This window comes from Elgaria multicarinata, chromosome 5 (assembly GCF_023053635.1).
Source record: "Elgaria multicarinata webbii isolate HBS135686 ecotype San Diego chromosome 5, rElgMul1.1.pri, whole genome shotgun sequence".
Taxonomy (NCBI): domain Eukaryota; kingdom Metazoa; phylum Chordata; class Lepidosauria; order Squamata; family Anguidae; genus Elgaria; species Elgaria multicarinata.
Window position 1 is genome coordinate 135922958 of NC_086175.1, and position 21600 is coordinate 135944557.

A 21600-nucleotide genomic window follows, 5' to 3' on the forward strand; every position below is an offset into this window, starting at 1 on the left:
TGGGCGGTATAGAAATGTAATAAATAAATAAATAAATAAGGACATAGGAAGCACCCTGATGCTGGATCAGACCAAGGGTCCATCTAGTCCAGCACTCTGTTCACACAGTGGCCAAGCAGCCATCGGCCAGGGACCAACACAGCAGGACATGGTGCAACAGCACCCTTTCGCCCATGTTCCCCAGCAACCGGTGCACACAGGCTTACTGCTGACCTCCTACAATTCGACTGGGTAGGCCTTCTGGAAGAGATCAGTCTTTATGGCTTTCTTAAATTTGGGAAGACTGTTAAGTTGGCGAATCTATCCCAGCAGGCCATTCCACAGTCTGGGAGCAGCAGAAGAGAAGGTCCTCTGGGTTATGCTTTATTTATTTATTCAAGCAGAATGCTTGTGCCCTAAATTTGTGCCAGCCTTGCTTGTGACGGTGTTGTCATAGCTAGGCTCATCAGCCTTTAGGTCCTGCCCAGGTATGCTGCAAACGCCCACCCCCCCTTACGTTCCTTGCACACGGCGCTGAGGTGCTGTACACTTGACTTGAATCCTGTGTCAAATTGGGGTACATTTAGCCTGGAGAAGAGATGATGAAGAGTCGGTATGATTTATTTATTTATTTATTACATTTTTATGCCGCCCAATAGCCGGAGCTCTCTGGGCGGTTCACAAAAATTAAAAACATTCAAAGTATAAAACAACAGTATAAAACCATACTATAAAATACAATATAAAAGCTCAACCAGATAAAAACAGCGGCAATTCAAAATTACAATTTTAAAACACCAAGTTAAAATTTATTTATAGACTTTTAAAATGCTGGGAGAATAAAAAGGTCTTCACCTGGTGTCTAAAAGCATATAACGTAGGTGCCAAGCGAACCTCCTTAAGGAGCTCATTCCACAGCTGGGGGGGGGGGCACAGCAGAGAAGGCCCTCCTCCTGGTAGCCACCTGCCTCACTTCCTTTGGCAGGGGCTCACGGAGAAGGACCCCTGAGGATGACCTTAGGGTCTGGGCAGGTGCATACGGGAGGAGGCGTTCCTTCAGATAGCCTGGCCCCAAACCGTTTAGGGCTCTAAATGTTAATACCAGCACTTTGAATCGGGCCCGGACCTGGACTGGCAGTCAATGAAGCTGGAAAAGGACTGGCGTGATGTGGTCTCGCCGGCCAGTCCCTGTTAGTAAACGGGCTGCCCTGTTTTGTACCAGCTGAAGTTTCCGGACTGTTTTCAAAGGCAGCCCCACGTATAACGCATTGCAGTAATCCAAACGAGAGGTTATCATTTGGATTACTGCAAAATATTCACATACTGAAAGATAGCCATCTTTAAATATGTGAAAGGGCTGTGGGATGTAGATGGGAGAAACCCGTTGTCTAAAGGGTAGGACCCGAAACGATGGGTGGAAATTACAAGGAAGGGGATTTCACCTAACATTTGGAACAACTTCCTGACAGTGTGAGCAGGAGTGTTGTGGAGCCAGGATGTAGTGCCGGCGCTGACGTCATCTTCCGGCCCTCTCGAAATTCTCTGTTCCCTCTGAGCTTAGCTGTTATCTGCCCAGTAGCTGGGTGTGTGTTTCATAGAATCATAAAATAGCAGAGTTGGAAGGGGCCTACAAGGCCATCAAGTCCAACGCCCTGCTCAATGCAGGAATCCACCCTAAAGCATCCCTGACAGATGGTTGTCCAGCTGCCTCTTGAAGGCCTCTAGGGTGGGAGAGGCCACAACCTCCCTAGGTAACTGGCTCCATTGTCGTACTTCTCTAACAGTCAGGAAGTTTTTCCTGATGTCCAGCTGGAATCTGGCTTCTATTGTGTGGGGGGGGATGAATTTCCTTAGCAACAATATATTGTTCCTTTCTGAAATGTAAAATATTTTTGGTGTGGCTTCATCTTGAATTGGCAGCTAAATCCCATTAGCTTTGCTGGTGGAGATGAAAGCTGCTAGAACTGGTTTGTTTGTTTATTTATTTTTTATTTATTTATTTATTTATTTATTTATTTATTTATATAGCACCATCAATGTACATGGTGCTGTACAGAGTAAAACAATAAATAACAAGACCCTGCCGCATAGGCTTACATTCTAATAAAATCATAATAAAACAATAAGGAGTATAAAAGTCTGTTTCTATACCGCCCAACAGCCGGAGCTATGTTGGTATGGATCGACACAACTGCCTGCAATTTTGGACTCTCCTCGGGGGCGTGTTTGTGGGGACTGTAATGTTGAGCGCCTGCGTTTCCAAATTTAGCCCTACGCCGCTGGGTGTGAGCTGTTCAAAGGTGGAACAGACTCGTCTGCCTTAGAAGGCGATGGACTCTGCTGGGTCTGGAGCAGCCTTCCTCAACCTGGGGCGCTCCAGATGTGTTGGACTACAACTCCCAGAATGCCCCAGCTGGCTGGGGCATTCTGGGAGATGCAGTCCAACACATCTGGAGCGCCCCAGGTTGAGGAAGGCTGTTCTGGAGCATCTCCCCTATGAGGGAAGGTTCCGACAGCTGGGATTGTTTGGCTTGGAGAAAAGAAGAGTCAGGGGAAGCGTGATAGAGGGGTGCAAAACGACGCATGGTGTGGATAGGAGACATTTTTCGCCCTCTTGCGAAATGAAGCTGAATGGTGGGAGATTCAGGACAGCACAGAGTCAAACTATGGAACTCACTTCCACAAGATGTACTGATGGCCACCAATTTGGATGGCTTTGAAAGAGGGTTGGATAAATTCCTGGAGGCAAAGGCTATCCAGGGCTACTAGTTCTGGGCACCACACTTCAAGAAGGATGCAGACAAGCTGGAGCGTGTTCAGAGGAGGGCAACCAGGATGATCAGGGGTCTGGAAACAAAGCCCTATGAAGAGAGACTGAAAGAACTGGGCATGTTTAGCCTGGAGAAGAGAAGATTGGGGGGAGACATGATAGCACTCTTCAAATACTTAAAAGGTTGTCACCCAGAGGAGGGCCAGGATCTCTTCTCGATCCTCCCAGAGTCCAGGACACGGAATAACGGGCTCAAGTTAAAGGAAGCCAGATTCCAGCTGGACATCAGGAAAAACTTCCTGACTGTTAGAGCAGTACGACAATGGAATCAGTTACCTAGGGAGGTTGTGAGCTCTCCCACACTAGAGGCCTTCAAGAGGCAGCTGGACAGCCATCTGTCAAGTATGCTGTAGGGTGGATCCCTGCATTGAGCAGGGGGTTGGACTCAATGTCCTTTTAGGCCTCTTCCAACTCTACTATTCTATGATTCTAGACCTGATGGCTATGTGCTACCTCCACTGTCAGAGGCAGTAAGCCTGTGTGCACCAGTTGCTGGAGAACATGGGTGGGAGGGTGCTGTTGCACCATGTCCTGCTTGTTCATCCCTGGCCGATGGCTGGTTGGCCCCTGTGTGAACAGAGTGCTGGACTAGGTGGTCCCTCGGCGTGATCCAGCAGGGTGTTTCTTAAGTTCTGCTTCGTTAGAGGTTTTTCAGCAGAGGCCGGCTGGTCACCTGTTAGGAGTTCTGTCGCCCTGGGTTCCCTGCATGGCTTGGACTAAGTCCCTTTTAAGATCCCCTCTGGTTGTGTGATTCTGAGTCCTTAAAACAAAACAAAACGCCGCCATCTCCTCCTCCCGTACCTGTTCTCTTCCCCTTTCTCTGGAACAGTGAAGGAGAAATTGGAATCCAAGCCGAGGCAACCGACAATAGACCTGAGCCAAATGGCCGTCCCAATCCAGATGGCCCAGGAGAAGCGGCATTCCCCAGAAAGCCCTTCGATTGCCGTGGTGGAGTCGGAGCTAGTTGCAGAATATATCACCACTGGTAAGTCTCACGGGACACGGGCAGGTGTGCGCTTGGCAGAGATTTCAGGGCCAAGCGAACGGAAGAGGTAAAGAATCTGCGCGCCTGGATGTGCTTACACTTCTGATTCTTCTCATCCCTAAACGTTTCAAATATTGACAGCTTCCAGGGCAGCTAACCCAACCTCTAAGAGAAGAGACCTGTGTTCGTTTGCCGTCCTCCTTGATTGAGTGATTGATTGATTGCATTTTTATACCGCCCAATAGCCGGAGCTCTCTGGGCGGATTCACAAAAATTAAAACCATAATATAATTACATAATAAAAATTACGTAATAAAATTACTTTATTAGAATGTAAGCCTATGCGGCAGGGTCTTGCTATTTACTGTTTTACTCTGTACAGCACCATGTACATTGATGGTGCTATATAAATAATAATAATAATAATAATAATAAAAAAAACAACCAACAGGTTAAAATAACGGGCTCAAGTTAAAGGAAGCCAGATTCCAGATGGACATCAGGAAAAACTTCCTGACTGTTAGAGCAGTGCGACAATGGAATCAGTTACTTAGGGAGGTTGTGGGCTCTCCCACCCTAGAGGCAGCTGGACAACCATCTGTCAGGGATGCTTTAGGGTGGATTCCTGCATTGAGCAAGGGGTTGGACTCGATGGCCTTGCAGGCCCCTTCCAACTCTGCAATTCTATGATTCTATGAAAAACACAAATACAAAATACAGTATAAAAAGCACAACCAGGATAAAACCATGCAGCAAAATCGATATCAGATTAAAATACAGAGTTAGAACAGTAACATTTAAATTTAAGTTAAAATACTGAGAGAATAAAAAGGTCTTCAGCTGACGACGAAAGGAGTACAGTGTAGGTGCCAGGCGGACCTCTCTGGGGAGCTCGTTCCACAGCCGGGGTGCCACAGCAGAGGAAGCCCTCCTCCTGGTAGCCACCTGCCTCACTTCCTTTGGCCGGGGCTCACGGAGAAGGGCCCCTGTGGATGATCTTAGGGTTCGGGCAGGTACATATGGGAGGAGGCGTTCCTTCAAATAACCTGGCCCCAAAGCGTTTAGGGCTTTGAATGTCAATACCAGCACTTTGAATCGGGCCCGGACCTGGACTGGCAGCCAATGAAGTTGTAAAAGGACTGGCGTGATGTGATCTCGCCGGCCAGTCCCTGTTAGTAAACGTGCTGCCCTGTTTTGTACCAGCTGAAGCTTCCGGACCGTTTTCAAAGGCAGCCCCACGTATAACGCATTGCAGTGATCCAAACGAGAGGTTATCGGAGCATGGATCACTGTAGCTAGGCTATCTCCGTCCAGATAAGGGCGTAGTTGGTATATCAACCTATGCTGATAAAAGGTGCTCTTTGCCAAATTCGTACATCTGTTAGTTTCGGGCTCTTTCTAAATATAGGTCTTTGCAACTGCCATGGCATGGACTGATTCCTGATGAAAATCCAGAAAAGGAGAGAGAGAGAGAGAGAGAGAGTGAGAGAGAGGAAACAGGGCTGAAGGGATGGAGGACATCAGAAGAGGCTTATAAAACTATGAATGGAACGTAGAGTAGTTTTTTTTGTTCCTTTCATTGCACTGCGCAGAACAAATTTATAGCGTTGGCTGCCCCAGGATGTGATAATGGCCCTTGGGTTTCAATGGCTAAGGGGAGACATGATAGAAGTGTATAGAATTATGCATGATGTGAAGAATGTGGATTGGGAGACATTTTTCTCTCAAAATTCTAGAACCCAATGGGGTCATCCGATGAAGCTGATTGGTGGGAGATTCAGGACAGATATTATCATTATCATTATTATTATTTATTGCATTTGTATACAGCCCCATAGCTTACGCCCTCTGGGTGGTTCACATAAGGTTAAAAACACTTAAAAACAATATACAAAAATTGAAAAACCACAAAAACAAGCAAAATGCACATATTCTTAAAACCAGTATAACAACTTTAAAAACAATGAGCCAAAAAACAGACCCAGGGTCCCCGGGGCGTTACATATTGCTAAAGGCCTGGGAGAAGAGAAAAGTCTTGACCTGACGCCGAAAAGATGACAATGTCGGCGCCAGGCGGGCCTCGACAGGGAGATTGTTCCACAGTTGGGGGGCCACCACAGAGAAGGCCCTCTCTCTTGTCAGAAATACTACATAGCACAGAGTTAAATTATGGATTTCACTACCACGGGATGTAGTGACGGCCACCAATCTCTACCACTTCCACTGATGGCTGGGAAATACTCCTGCTTTAAACCCCGGAGAGCCACTACTAGTCAGTGTAAACCAGGAGCTTCCAGCCATGAGTCCCCAGACTTTAGGTCCTGTCAACCTTAGTCAGGAGTGGTTAGGGACTATGCAAGTTGTAGTCCAGCAACATCTAAGGACCCAAGAGAGGACGTAGATGAGCTTGCCCCAACCTGCCACCCTGTTAGATCAATGTTCTTTTCACCCAAGGACGAGATCCAAACAGCCCTTAAGCACGACTCCACCATTCCAACGACAGAGGGTTCAAAAGCGCTTTCTTGATTAGTAATCAAGGCCTGGTCTCTTCAAAGGGAGCAATCAGACAAAAGACATAGGGAATATGGTACAGTATTAAAGCTTTCAAGGGGCAGGGCCCAGTAGCAGCATTAACCAATCAGAACATAACACTGAGGCATAGCTAATTATGCTAAACAGTCCTGTAAACAATACCTTTGGCCTGACAGTAAGTTACAGAGAGTTAACTTCGACACAGACAGCTGGAGCCAGGACTCTTGTTTATATTAGTAATCAAGGATGCAAGGACGCACACAAGGAGACATTCTCATACAGGGCATTATGACATTTTGCTTGGTGTGCAATGGATACTATACAGTTTCCTGTTAAAAATGGAGGTGGTTCTGCTAACAACCCTGTAGATGTTTTGGCCTTCAAGTCCCATCAGCCCCAGCCAGAGAGGCCAGTGGTCAGGAATTCTGGGAATTGTAGTCCAAAACATCTGGAAGGGAGCAGGTTGGCGGAAGTCTGGCGTAGGCAATACTGAACCAGATGGACCAGTGGTCTGACTCATGTGAATTTGGTCTTGTTTAACTTCAGAACCTATACCAACTGGGTTCTAGACACCCCAATGGTGTCTAGAACCCGGGCAACTCATTTTAAAGCAGTTGCCGTTGGCCCTATTCATAAAAGCTCTAGGTAAAGATTGAATTGTTCTGTGTGCTGATGGTTATATTTATTTATTTATTTATTTATTTATTTATTTATTTATTGCACTTACATACCGCTCCCATAGCCAGGGCTCTCTGGGCGGTTTACAGAAATTCTAAAATTGAGATAAAAACAAGTATACAAAATTTAAAATTCTAAAACATAGAACATACACACCTAAAGCATTAAAAAAACTAAACATGTGGGTGATTAAGATGTGCCGCCATATGCCTGGGCAAAGAGGAAAGTCTTAACCTGTCGCTGGAAAGATAGCGTTGGGGCCAGGCGAGCCTCGTCAGGGAGATCATTCCATAGTCTGGGGACCACCACCGAAAAGGCCCTGTCCCTCGTTGCCACACTCCGAGCCTCTCTCGGAGTAGGCACCCGGAGGAGGACCTTAGATGTTGAACATAGTGTACGGGTATATTCATGTCGGGAGAGGCGTTCCGTCAGGTATTGTGGTCCCAAGCCATGTAAGGCTTTATAGGTTAAAACCAGCACCTTGAATTGGGCTTGGAAACATACAGGCAGCCAGTGCAAGCGGACCAGAGCAGGTGTTATATGGTCGAACCTTCTGGTTCCCGAAATCAATCTGGCCGCTGCATTTTGCACGAGCTGCAGCTTCCGAACCGTCTTCAAAGGCAGCCCTACGTAGAGCGCATTGCAGTAATCTAACTTGGAGGTTACCAGAGCATGGACAACTGAAGCCAGGTTATCCCTGTCCAGATAGGGGCGTAGCTGGGCCACCAACTGGAGTTTGTAGAAGCTACAGAGACATGAGACTCTCTTCTGCTAAATCAGGCCACGGGCGGCTCCTCCTAGTCATGTACAGTCTTGGGCAGCGGTTCTTCTCAGCATTGTTGTCTGAGATCTTTTTTTACTGGGGACGAGATTGAGCCGGGGGCGTTCTGGATGCAGGCGCGTTTGCCATTGAGCAATCCTCCTCAATCCGACCCTTTCAGCAGAATTCTTTCTAGCCGTTCTAAAACCAGCATGAGCCCTGTTTTCGTTTTTACGTCCGTTTCGTCCTTTGCCCAAATGTGTCTTTTGCCCTTTCCCGCCTCTAGGTTTTCATTTGCGCGTCATCTTTTTGCTTTGCTCTTTGCCCGGCTTCAATGGGGAGGGCCTGACTGTATTGCTGCGGTGGAAATGTGGTTACAACTTGGCCGGTTGCCATTCCTTTGGCGTGTGGTTGGCCCGGCTCACCCGCTCTCCGGTGTGTTCGCCGATTGCAGTTTTCCACCTCCTGGAAAACCAGCGAAACACGGGCGGCGTCAGGAAGTGGCGAGCCACAACCTTTGTGTATGCCAAAGGCTGTGCCAGGAAGCCACACCGGAAGCGGCGTGCTCCGTGGGACAACCCCCTTGCACATTCATCCACTGTGCCCTTTAAATACAGACATCCCATTATGAAAAGTGTGGAAATAATGGATCAAGGCTGGGATTTTCTCATGCTGCCAGGGCTCGGCTGTTCAGCGCCGACGAAAGGAAATACTTCATCGTGCACCACATGGCTAACTTAAAAGCAGTTGGGATGCCACTCCCCTATGATGGATCTGTATGGGGTGCAGAATGACGTGGGCACAGGCCAGAAATTGGAAGGGGGGGACTGTACCACTTCTGATTGCTGGTGGGGAACCACGTTTTTGCATTTGTTCTCCTATGTCGGAACAACTCCCTGCAAGTGTTCAGAGGGGGGCAACCAGGATGATCAGGGGTCTGGAAACAAAGCCCTATGAAGAGAGACTGAAGGAACTGGGCATGTTTAGCCTGGAGAAGAGAAGATGGAGGGGAGACATGAGAGCACTCTTCAAATACTTAAAAGGTTGTCACACAGAGGAGGGCCAGGATCTCTTCTCGATCCTCCCAGAGTGCAGGACACGGAATAACGGGCTCAAGTTACAGGAAGCCAGATTCCAGCTGGACATCAGGAAAAACTTCCTGACTGTTAGAGCAGTACGACAATGGAACTAGTTTTCTATGTAGGTCGTTGGCTCTCCCACACGAGGCCTTCAAGAGCCAGCTGGACAACCACCCGTCAGGGATGCTTTAAGGTGGATTCCTGCACTGAGCAGGGGGTTGGACTCGATGGCCTTGTAGGTCCCTTCCAACTCTGTGATTCTGTGATTCTAAGAGCCTTTAGGGTGGTGGCTCCTTCTCTTTGGAACTCCCTGCCCCTGGAGGCCAAGCAGGTGCCAGCACAGTGCTGCTTTCAGCGCCTCCTGAAAACAACTCTTTTCCAAGAAGCATTCCTCAACGGACCAGCCACTGTTTTCATTGGTCCTTTGCTTTAAACTGAACCATGTTAATTTGCTGTTTTTTAACCTTCTTTCTTTTTACCGTTTTATTCCTATGTGCACCGGTCCGGAATCTATTTTAGATACGGTATATAAATATTGTAAATAAATTATATATATATGGTTGGCCAAAGGTCCACATGGAACCACATGCGCTCTTCGAAGCCTTCCACTTGTTCTCGTGATCCGATTCCTTCTCGCGTCTTTATTAATCTTATTCCTGCTATCCTCCCTTCCTTGCTACATATTATTAATCTTTCTCTGTCCTCTGGTTCATTTCCTTCTGCTTTTAAACATGCTACAGTCTCTCCCATTCTCAAGAAACCTACTCTTGATAGGCTATCTCTGTCTAACTACCGACCTGTCTCTTTGTTGCCGTTTGTTTCAAAGATCCTGGAGCGTGCGGTCTACTCTCGCTGTCTTGACTTTCTTTCTAGTAACTCTGCTTTGGATCCATTTCAATCTGGATTCCGTCCTCTGCATTCCACCGAAACAGCCCTTACTAAGATCACCAATGATCTCCTTACTGCCAAGTCTAAAGGCCATTATTCCGTTCTTATTCTCCTTGATCTAACTGCAGCCTTTGACACGGTTGATCATGATCTTCTCTTAGATTCCCTTCATGACCTTGGATTTTGTGGCTCTGTCTATAACTGGTTTGCCTCCTATCTAGCGGGTCGCTCTTTCAGCGTGTTGACTAATGGCAGCTCGTCTTCCTCCTTTCCCCTTTCAGTAGGGGTTCCGCAAGGCTCGGTGCTTGGCCCGTTGTTGTTTTCCTTATACATGTTGCCCTTGGGCAAGCTTATTCAATCTCATGGCCTCCAATATCATCTGTACGCCGATGATACACAACTATATCTGTCATCTCCGGAACTTTCTCCTGATGTTCACGATCGTATCTCGGCATGTCTTTCAGATATCTCAGCTTGGCTGCTTCATCGTCGCTTGAAGCTTAACATGGCAAAGACTGAATTGCTTGTTTTTCCTCCTAAACCTTCTCCTCATCTCTCATTCTCTCTTACTGTCAATGATGTTACGCTTACTCCGGTCAAGGAAGCTCGTAGCCTTGGCTTTATCTTCGACTCCTCGCTCTCCTTTATTCCTCATATTGAGGCAGTAGCTAAATCTTGTCGATTTTTCCTGTATAATATTGCCAGGATTCGATCATTTTTGTCTGTCTCTTCTGCCAAGACGCTTGTTCATGCACTGGTTATTTCACGGTTGGACTACTGCAACCTTCTTCTCTCTGGCCTTCCTTCTTCTCACATCAGCCCGTTGGTTTCTGTTCACCACTCTGCCGCAAAGATCATCTTCTTAGCACGCCGCTCCGACCATGTTACTCCGCTTCTGAAATCTCTTCATTGGCTTCCAATTCACTTCAGAATCCAATATAAACTTCTCCTGTTAACCTTCAAAGCTTTTCACGGTCTAGCTCCTTCCTATCTCTCCTCTCTCATCTCACACTATTGCCCCGCTCGTGCTCTTCGCTCCTCTGATGCCATGTTTCTCGCCTGCCCAAGGGCCTCTACTTCCCTTGCTCGGCTTCGTCCATTTTCGTCTGCTGCCCCTTACGCCTGGAACGCTCTTCCAGAACATTTGAGAACTACAAGTTCAACCACAGCTTTTAAAGCTCAACTAAAAACTTTTCTTTTTCCTAAAGCTTTTAAAACTTGATGTTGTGCAGACTTCTACTGTTACTTTCTACTGTTAGTTTTTCCCTACCCTGTGCCTGCTTACCCTTCCCTGTACCTGTTGGCATTCTCTTCCCCTCCTTATTGTTTTACTATGATTTTATTAGATTGTAAGCCTATGCGGCAGAGTCTTGCTATTTACTGTTTTACTCTGTACAGCACCATGTACATTGATGGTGCTATATAAATACATAATAAAAATAATAATAATAATAACCACCAGGAGCATGCCTTCCAGTGACTTCAGTGACCGGACAGGGCTGATAGCGACTTGAAAAGGGTGACGAGGAGAACAGCAAGGGTTAAACAGCCTCTCCCCCTGTCCTCTGTCTAAGGAACTCCTTGAGCTCCCTAGGGTACCCGGTTGGCGGCTGGGAAGGAAGCATGCTGAGCTAGGCCTCATCCAGGAAGGCAAATCTTAAAACTTTTAAAAGTTTTTTTTTCTCCTGTATGAAGTTCAAGCCGTATGTCTCTTTGCCTTTTTGTACGTACATGGGGAACCAGAAGGTGCGAGGGCCTGGCCAGGGGATCTGAGGAAATTCTTGGTTTTGCTCTAGAGCAGCCTTCCTCAACCTGGGGCGCTCCAGATGTGTTGGACTGGCTGGGGCATTCTGGGAGTTGTAGTCCAACACATCTGAAGCGCCCCAGGTTGAGGAAGGCTGCTCTAGAGCTAATGCCGGCTGGAGATAAGCAAGAACTCTTCCCTTAGCTCCTAACATTTTTGTCTATCTGCAGACTCAGGAAGACAGCACTGTATTCCTTCACATTCGGAAGAATATCTCCAAAACCGCATAGGTTAGATGTTTTGTTTCTAAAAGGCCATTTTTAAAGGGCGTGGAGCATATTGGAGCTGCCCTGGTGGAACACTTTTTTCCCGGAGCGCTGATGGAGGCCAGTTCCGGAATGAATTACGTTACCTGTGGGATCGATACATGGTTACCGTTTGTGCATCGGGGACAGGTCACTCATCGACGAACCTCTGTGTGATCTGAAGGATCTGGTTGATTGCATTGGCTGTTGATTCTGACAGCTGCTACCGTCACCCATGAGGACTTAAGAACGTAAGAAGTGCCCAGATGCTGGATCAGACCGAGGGTCCATCTAGTCCAGCACTCTGTTCACACAGTGGCCAAACAGCCGTCGGCCAGGGACCAACAAAGCAGGACATTGTTTAAGAGCACCCTCCCACCCATGTTCCCCAGCAACTGGTGCACCCAGGCTTACTGCCTCGAATACTGGAGGTAGCACATAGCCATCAAGGCCAGTAGCCTTCACTTCCAGAATTCATCCAACCCCCTTTTAAAGCCATCCAAATTGGTGGCCATCACTACACCTTGTGGTAGTGAGTTCCATAATTTAACTCTGCGCTGTGTGAAGAAGTCCTTCCTTTTATTTGCCCTGGATCTGCCATCAGTCAGCTTCAGGGGATGACCCCATTGGGTTCTAGTATTTTGAGAGAGGGAGAAAAATGTCTCCCTATCCATATTCTCCGCCCCATGCATCATTTTGTATATTTCAGCCTTCCCGTGGGAGCAGAAAGAACTAGGAAGTCGCTGCCGTTGCTTGTTTCTCTGTACTTGTGGACAAGAAAGGGAGCAGTGGCAGCAAAGCGTACGTGGAAGGCTTTCTCCCGTGGCGAGAGCAGCTGTCAGAACCGATAGCCGCCACGGTCACCTCGAGGCTTCCGGCCACCTGGCGGCTTTTTCAGGAGCTCCTGTGTGAACCTGCCCCTAATCTTGGGGTGTTCTTTGGAAGTTTGCCTGAGAAAACAAATTCGCAGCAAATTCCCGCCAGATTTTGATGAGCCTGCAGGGTTTCCCAGAGTGCTCTTGATGATTTAGGACTGCTTGCAATGTTACCTTTTCCTTTTCTTTTTTGCTCAGTGGCATCTCCAGAGAAAATTACAGTTTGATAAAGGATCTAATGAGTGTATGTCTTCACAGTCAACGCCAGGGTCCTTTGGGGTTTCTTGGTGCTAGGAACATCCCGCGTGGCCCAGGCCACAGGTTTGAGCGCACTCGAGCGCTGCTCAGTTAGCTATAATGAACTCTGAAAGCTGTTTGCCTTCTACCCCAGAACAAAGTTTCACTCGTGTGGCAGCTGTTGTGCGGACAGTTATCAAGACAAACCAAAAGAAGGCCTCTTTAGCCAGGGCGAGGATTCTCTAAGCACGTGTTGGCTGGAGGCCATGGGCGTGCATTTTTTGTTCTGCAGCTTTTCAAACGACAGGTGACTGCTGAAGATGGCTAAGTCCGCTTGCAGCGTGGAGGACGGGCATTTTAAATAGGGCTGTGCTCCGTTTCGCTTCGGAGTGTAGAAGCAATAGCAAGGCGACCTGATTCGCCTCCGACAAAGGCGGAGACGAAGCGGGTCGGGGAAGCTGCGGATCGAGGCGAAGAGGATCGAGACCAAGCGGATCCTTCGCCTCAATCCAGAGCTCTGAAAAAAAAGGTAAGTGGGGGCTTACCTGGTGCTGCCACAGTCCGTGTGGTGACGGCGGCTGAACCAGGTAAGGGGGCAGGGGGGAAGGGTCTTACCTGCATCTGTTGTGTTCTGGCAGCAGCTTCACCAAGGATTCAAACCAGAAGACCAGGCCTGGTCTTCTGGTTTGAGTGCTCGGGCTCAGGTGAAGCCGCTGCTGGAATGCGACGGATGCAGGTAAGGGGGGGAGGAGGGAGAGGGCCTTACCTGTCACTGCCACTGCGGAGCTCCAATTTGGATCCGGAGCTCTGCAACGGAGCGGCCCATAGGCGGATCGACAGGGGCAGAGCGGACCCGATCCAGAATTTGCGGATAAGGTGCGGAGCGGGGGGGTCCGTGCACAGCCCTAATTTTAAATGTCCCTGAGTCTGCAGAGGACCTTCTCTTCTGCTGCTCCCAGACTGTGGAATGGCCTGCCGGGAGTGATTCATCGGCTTAATACTCTCTCCGAGTTTAAGGCAGCTGTAAAGACTAGCCTTTTGCGGCAGACCTACCCAGATGAATTTTAAGATGTCCGATTATTATATTGTATCGGTTTTAATATGTTTTTAATCAGTTTTATGCATTTGATTTATATGGTATTTTGGTATTAAACGTTGTTCCCCGCCTCGATCCAGAGGGAGAGGCGGGTAAGAAATAAATTATTATTATTATTATTATTGAAAATGGAGCTAGCTTAATTTACAAGGCAGAGCAGCTAAGTGCAGCCTTTGACTCGTTTTCCCCAAAGGAGTGAGGGGGGCAGCCCAGAGAGGCGGGTCCTTCATGTCGACAGGATGAAATTGCAGCACTGAACTTGGGAGGTTGCTCTTGTAATAAGGGCAAAGCCAGCCTTCGGTCTCTCTCTTCTCCTCCACCCCAAATTCCCTGGAACTCACTGATAGGAATCTCGTACACGGAGGGGAGAGCGCCGGACGCATGCAGAGAAAGTTGCCGGGGTCCTTGCTGGATACGAACCTTCCCCCTGCGCTATGTAATGCCGGGCGTTTTGCAAACACAAAGTGCATTCTAGAACATGTCGCTTCATACGACACTTTTCTTCTCCCTCCCCAAGTCACAGCTACGCTCTGTTGTAACTAGCATGAGAATGTGGATAGCGAGACATTTTTCTCAGACTACTACAACCCAGTGGGGTCGCCCCATGAAGCTGCTGGGTGGGAGATTCAGCACAGATCGAAGGAAGGACTTCTTCACAAGGCACAGAGTTAAACTGTGGAACTCACTGCCACAAGGTGTGGTGACGGGCACCGATTTGGATGGCTTTAAAAGGGGGTTGAATGAATTCCTGGAGGAGAAGGCTATCCACGGCTGCTAGCCCTGATGACTAGGTGCTGCCTCCAGTATTCGAGGCAGTAAGCCTGGGTGCAGCAGTTGCTGGGGAACATGGGCGGGAGGTGGCTGTTGCACCACGTCCTGCTTGTCGACAGCCGGTTGGCCCCTGTGTGAACAGAGTGCGGGAGTAGACGGGCCCTCGCTCTGATCCCGCCCGGCTTCTCATTGCTTCTCTATTGTTTCCCGCACGTTGACTTTGCTTCGTGGGCGTTCAGGCGGGCTTTGCGCCGTGTGGCTCTCCGCTGACCTCCCGCTTCCCTCCCGCAGTGAGCCATCGGTCCCAGCCCCACCAGCCGTCCGCCCAGCCCCAGCGCACTCTGCTGCAGCACGTGGCCCAGTCGCAGACGGCGACGCAGACGTCCGTCGTGGTGAAGTCCATCCCGGCGTCCTCCACAGGCGCCATCACGCACATCATGCAGCAGGTTGGCCCGCCGTCTTCTCCGAAGAGCCTTTGCGTTCCTGGGGGTGGGGGTGGGGATTGGTTCTCTGAGGTTTACCTCTCTGGGAAGGCCGTGCTAGAACTGGGGTCCCCAACATGCCCCTCCCCCCTCCCCGTGGGCACCTACAAAGCTCTTAAAAACTCCTGATTTTAAATATGTATACCTGGATTTGTATGTATCCATGGCAAGGAATACATAATGTCTATATATGAAAATAGAACTTTCTAGCAATGTTGCTTGGGCTCACTATTTCTCTCCCCCATGTTCTTTCCTAGCTATTTTTCCTTCCTAACTGAGCTCTAGCCTTCTCTCCCCCTCCCCTCCCCCCCTCCCCTCCCTCTCTCTTTCTCCTTCCCCTCTCTCCGTCCCCCCTCTCTCCCTCCCTCCTCCCTCCCCCTCTCTCTTCCTCCCTCCCTCCTCCCCCTCCTTCTCCCCCTCCCTCCCCCTCCCTCCCTCTCTCTTTCTCCTTCCCCTCTCTCCCTCCCCCCTCCCTCCCCCTCCCTCCCTCCTCCCTCCCCCTCTCTTTTCCTCCCTCCCCCCTCCCCCTCCCTCCCCCTCCCTCCCTCTCTCTTAGCCTTGCTCTTTCTCTTCCACTCATTATCTTGCTGTTTCTCTCCACTCTCAGCCTCTAGACTCGTGATTTCTTCCCTCCATATTTAGCGCACAGTTTATCCCTCCACCTTTTCAGAGACGTTCGGGTTCATTCTCCGTAGGACTTTCTGGTTGACTGGAAAGATCACGTGGCTGTCCTTGTGGCCGCACCCAGCCACCCTTTTCTGCGATGATGCTTATTCCAGGCAGCTGGATGGGCTAATCCATTCACCCTCTGTCCTGGAGGAAAAGAGGATGGCAGCAAAAGGTCCGTCTCCTGGACCGCTGCAATACGGGCTCCCAGCTTTGATATGGTACTACAGAGGAAAAAATATGAATGGTATAGCTGGAAGCTGTCCTTGACATTATCGAGAAAAGCCCGGCCAGTCTGCTGTTCGGTCTCGCCTTCCTGACATTCTAACCCAGTCTTCCTCATCCTGTCGCCTGCCGGAGGTGTGGAACTGCAACTCCCATCATCCCTCACGAATGTCCGTTCCAGGGATGTTGGGAATTCCAGTCCCAAGACCTCGGGAGGGCGCCAAGTTTGGGAAGACTGCCGTACGTCCTTCCGGCTCTCGTATTTGCTTTGGAGGTCTGATTTTGCCGTGGCTGACCCGTCTCTCTCTCTCTCTCTCTCTCTCTCTCTCTCTCTCTCTCCACGTCCCATCAAGGCGCTGAGTAGCCACACGGCCTTCACCAAACACAGCGAGCAGCTCGGCACGGAGGAGGGCGAGGTGGAAGAGATGGACACTCTGGACCCCCAGACGGGGCTCTTCTACCGCTCCGCCTTGACGCAGGTGCAGAAGCAGCAGAAGCTGAGCCAGCCTCACCCGGAGCAGGCCCAGCTGCAGGTCAAGACCCTGCAGTGCTTCCAGGCCAAGCAGAAGCAAACCATCCACCTCCAGGCGGACCAGCTGCCCCACAAGCTGCCCCAGATGCCCCAGCTGTCGATCCGGCACCAGAACCTGGCCCCGCTGCAGCCGCCGCCAACGCCGGACCCGGCGCAGCCCAAACTGGACGCCCAGCAGGCCGCCCACCACGCCGCCGCCGCCGCCCTGGCCCGCGAGAGGCAGCTGCCCACCTTGGTGGCCCAGCCCCAGCAGACGGTGGTCCAAGTGCTGGCGGTCAAGACCACGCAGCAGCTGCCCAAGCTGCAGCAGGCGCCCACGGCCCAGAAGATCTACGTCCAGTCCCAGGGTCAAATGCAGCTCCCCGCCGCTTCCGAGAAGCCCCCGGTAAGCCAGGTAAAGGACCCTCGGGGGGGGGGGGTGAACGGCCCAAACCGTGGCAGCCCCGAGGAAGGGGGGAAGGCAGCCGCTTTTGATGGGGCTGGCCTTGTCTTCTCCCGTTGCCACGTTGACCCCTTGACACGTCTGTCCGCCTGCCTGTTAGGAAGTTGATCCCTGGCAGGGGCAAAGTGAGGGAGGTGGAATCCTTGCCCGACTTCGGGGGCTTTCCCACTGGGCTCTGCTCTGCTCTGCCCCCGGTTCCCGAAGGCTGCCTCCCTTCCGCCCTTCGGCACTTCAGCCGCATCCTCGTGGCCTGAGATGTGGGCCGAGAGCTCTTTCACCCCCTTCTCTTGATGGGAGCAGCCGCCGAGGTTCTGTTCTCCAGCCTCAACCGTTCTGTGCTCAATGTGAATCGGGAGCCAAACCGCCACTTCTGTTTCGAAGGAGAATTTATTTATTTATTTTGTTACATTTATATACCGCCCCACAGCCGAAGCTCTCTGGGCGGTTTACAACAGTTAAAAATGGTAAACATTAAAAAGTATACAAAATTTAAAAACCATCAAAAACATAAAAAACCAGTATAAAAACAACAGTATCCATTTAAAAACAACAATTCTGGGGTCTATTAAAAACAAACTTAACGTTGTTAAATGCTGTTAAAATGCCTGTTAAAATGCCAGATTCCAGCTGGACGTCAGGAAAAACTTTCTGACCGTTAGAGCAGTGCGACAATGGAATCAGTTACCTAGGGAGGTTGTGGGCTCTCCCACACTAGAGGCCTTCAAGAGGCAGCTGGACAACCATCTGTCAGGGAAGCTTTAGGGTGGATTCCTGCACTGAGCAGGGGGTTGGACTCGATGGCCTTGTAGGCCCCTTCCAACTCTGCTATTCTATGATTCTAAGAGAAGTCTTGACCTGGTGCCGAAAAGATAACAATGTTGGCGCCAGGCGAGCCTCATCGGGGAGATCATTCCACAGTCGGGGGGCCACCACCGAGAAGGCCCTCTCCCTTATTGCCATCCTCTGAGCTTCCCTCGGAGTAGGCACTCGGAGGAGGACCTTAGATGCTGAGCGCAGTGTCCGGGTAGGTTCATGTCGGGAGAAGCGTTCCATCAGGTATTGCGGTCCCAAGCCATGTAGGGCTTTATAGGTTAAAACCAGCACCATGAATTGGGCTCGGAAACATATAGGCAGCCAATGCAAGTGGGCCAGAATTGGTGTTATATGCTCAAACCTCCCTGTTCCAGCTATCAATCTGGCCGCCTCATTTTGCACAAGCTGCAGCTTCCGGACCGTCTTCAAAGGCTGCCCCATGTAGAGAGTATTGCAGTAATCTATTTTGGAAGTTACCAAAGTATGGACAACTGAAGCTAGGTTATCCCTGTCCAGATAGGGGCGTAGCTGGGCCACCAACCGGAGTTGGTAGAAAGCACTCCGAGGCCACCTGAGCTTCAAGTGACAGAGATGGTTCTAGGAGAACCCCCAAGCTACGCACCTGCTCCTTCAGGGGGAGTGCAACCCCATCCAGAACCGGTTGAACGCCCCCCATCCGATCAGAGGAACCACCCACCAGCAGCATCTCAGTCTTGTCTGGATTGAGAAGAAGCCGCTCGGGGGCCCCCGAGTGGGAACAGTGCCAGAGCCCCTGTTGCTGTTCAGTCTAGAGAAGAAGGGGTCGCCGGAGCCCTTTGCGTGGCAGAGGTTCCGTGGGTGGAGCTGAGACTGGAGCCCTTGCTCCGTTCAAACGTATGTTGTCCTAAGGCTCAGCAAAACATCCCGCTCTTCTTTCACGGGTCATAAAAATGTGGGCCATTTTTCGTGGGGGATGAGGGTGTCTGCGTGGAAACACTTCGGCTGTCAGGATCGCTTAGAATCCCCCCTCCCGTTTCCCTGATTGGTATGTTCCAAAAGAATGGGGGAAAGCCGCCATTTAATTAATTTATTTATTTATAGTACATACATACATACATACATTTTATTATGCGTTCACAGACCCAATAGAAACAATACCCACAGTCATTAATTTAAAACCATAAAATCACAGTCATTTGTTCATTATACGAACAGGCTAAAAGAGTTATTTAAAACATACATGCATTTAAAGCATATAGGCATAGTTAGAACACCTGGTACAAAAGATAAGCAACAGCAGCATGGGATAGAAGTTCTAATTAAGATGAAACCGATTTGCGAGACCTTTGTATGGAGAAGAGGAACTTAGCCTCTAACTCTGTTGTTAACTTGTTTGTACCTGCCAGAAAATATTCCAAATACTGCTTGGGTGTCCTTCCAGGGCATTTTCTCATAAGAGGGCCAAGAAATCTATTTCTCTCCTCCCTGTGGAAGCTACATTGGAGAAAAACATGGTCTAGTGTTTCGACTGCTTTGTCACCACAGGGACAAAGTATTTTTATCCCACACCGCAGCCAAAGAGGTTGCCGAAGCGGCTTACAATCAATCCGTAAAAAAGACAGTCCCTGCCCTCAGGCTCACGTTCTAAAAAAGACACGGCATACAAGGAAAAGGGATGGGGAGGGAAGAGGGGGAAAAGAAATTAAGGAGACGGATTCAGCAGGGCCGGTGGGAAGGCCCTGCTCTCCCCTCACCCTCGCATCTCCTAAAGGAGGGGCAGACCAACACCTCCTTCTTCTTCCTCACAGGGTCATGATGTCAGTTAGCCCTGCGGGAAAAGGGGCCAACTGGAGCAGGCCCTGATGTGGGTGCCCCAGCTCCCAGGGTTTTGCTTTATTTTAAAGCTTTTGTTACCTGCCTTTTTAACCCAAAGCCTAAAAGTGACCAAAAAGGAAATTTCAAAAAGCTTTTAAAGCGCTCGGTTCCCTCAAATGATAACAAAACGGCAAATGATCAAAACCGTAACAGCAGAAGTAGAAGAGGCAACCCAGGAAAAGAATCACTCGTTGAAAGCTCAGATGGGCTTCTTTTTAGCCGGTTTTGGAAGGCAAGCAAAGTAGAAGCCAGCGGAGTGTCTTTTTTTTTTGGGGGGGGGGGGGGAAGGAAGGGATCCCCATCTCTCCAGTTGCCACCCAGTGAAGCCTCTGAAGGCAGAAGCACCTGGACTGCTTGAGCTTTGGGGGGGAAATCTTAGCGCAACTGGCAGGGTCACTGGGAAGTGACTGCTTTCCCAGTCAGGTTTGAACCTGGGTGATCATACCACAAGGAATTCTAGTCTGCTTGCTTTCCCAGGGCTACCCCTGCTGGGTAGCATTAACCCAGGATCAACAACTTACGCTGGATCTCCTGGGTTCAGCTGCCACCGGTGTAATGGGGTGAGGAGCGATCGTGCAGTTCCTGTAATTGAAAGTATTTATTTATTTATTTGGAGTATTTTTATCCCACACCTCAGCCAAAAGGCTCTCGGAGCGGCTTACAGTGTATCAATAAAGAAGACAGTCCCTACCCTCAGGCTTACATTCTTAAAAAAAAAGACGTGACACACAAGGAAAAGTGGATGGAGAGGGAAGAGGGAGAAAATAAAAAGAAATTAAGGAGACTGTTTAGGCTGGTGGGAAGGCCCTGCTCCGTCCTCTCATCTCCCAATTGAGGGGCAGACCAACAGCTCCTTCTTCTTCCGCACAGGATGAAGATGTTAGCCCTGTGGGGGAGGGTCCAACTGAAGCAGGTTCTGATGGTCTGTTTTTGAGGGGGGAAAGGGATTAAAATTGAGTAGTCACAGATTGATCAGATTTTCCTTCCCTGGCCGCGTGTTTTCTTCTTTCCACCCTCCTGTGCTTTTATCTCTGTAGCTGACTGTTCATTGTGGACTTGTTCAGAGTCGTGCGTCCTGCCGAGGGATGGGCAAATCTTTCCGTTTTCAGATTGTCCATTTTCCCCCAGTCTTAAGTACTGTTCATCTTGAAAGTTGAGAACTTCCCCAGAATTGAGTTTTGGCTCATCTCGAACTTATTTATTTATTTATTTATTTATTTATTACATTTCTATTCCGCCCAATAGCCGGAGCTCTCTGGGCGGTTCACAAAAATTAAAAGCATTCAAAGTATAAAACAACAGTATAAAGCCATAATATAAAATACAATATTATTATTATTATTTATTTATATAGCACCATCAATGTACATGGTGCTATACAGAGTAAAACAGTAAATAGCAAGTCCCTGCTGCATAGGCTTACATTCTAATAAAATCATAATAAAACAATAAGGAGGGGAAGAGAATGCAAACAGGCACAGGGTAGGGTAAACAGGCACTGGGTAGGGTAAAACTAACAGTATAAAGTCAGAACAAAATCAAGTTTTAAAAGCTTTAGGAAAAAGAAAAGTTTTTAGCTGAGCTTTAAAAGCTGTGGTTGAACTTGTAGTTCTCAAATGTTCTGGAAGAGTGTTCCAGGCATAAGGGGCAGCAGAAGAAAATGGACGAAGCCGAGCAAGGGAAGTAGAGACCCTTGGGCAGGCGAGAAACATGGCATCAGAGGAGCAGCAATGCAAAATTACAAATTTAAAACATCAAGTTAAAATTTATTTATAGACTGTTAAAATGCTGGGAGAATAAAAAGGTCTTCACCTGGTGTCTAAAGGC

General features: G+C 49.1%; 1 protein-coding gene across 8 annotated transcripts in view; it reads left to right on the top strand.

Moving 5' to 3' along the window:
- The window catches only part of EMSY (EMSY transcriptional repressor, BRCA2 interacting), a 73646-nt gene that overhangs the window by 42906 nt on the left and 9140 nt on the right, over nt 1-21600 (top strand). For 3 of the 8 annotated variants that reach the window (XM_063127225.1, XM_063127227.1, XM_063127231.1), the window contains exons 17-20: nt 3639-3794; nt 11706-11765; nt 15051-15205; nt 16486-17058. In XM_063127225.1, the coding sequence (XP_062983295.1) occupies nt 3639-3794; nt 11706-11765; nt 15051-15205; nt 16486-17058 (944 nt within the window). The remainder of the gene's footprint in view (nt 1-3638; nt 3795-11705; nt 11766-15050; nt 15206-16485; nt 17059-21600) is intronic. The other 5 variants (XM_063127226.1, XM_063127232.1, XM_063127228.1 and 2 more) reach the window with 3 other exon arrangements.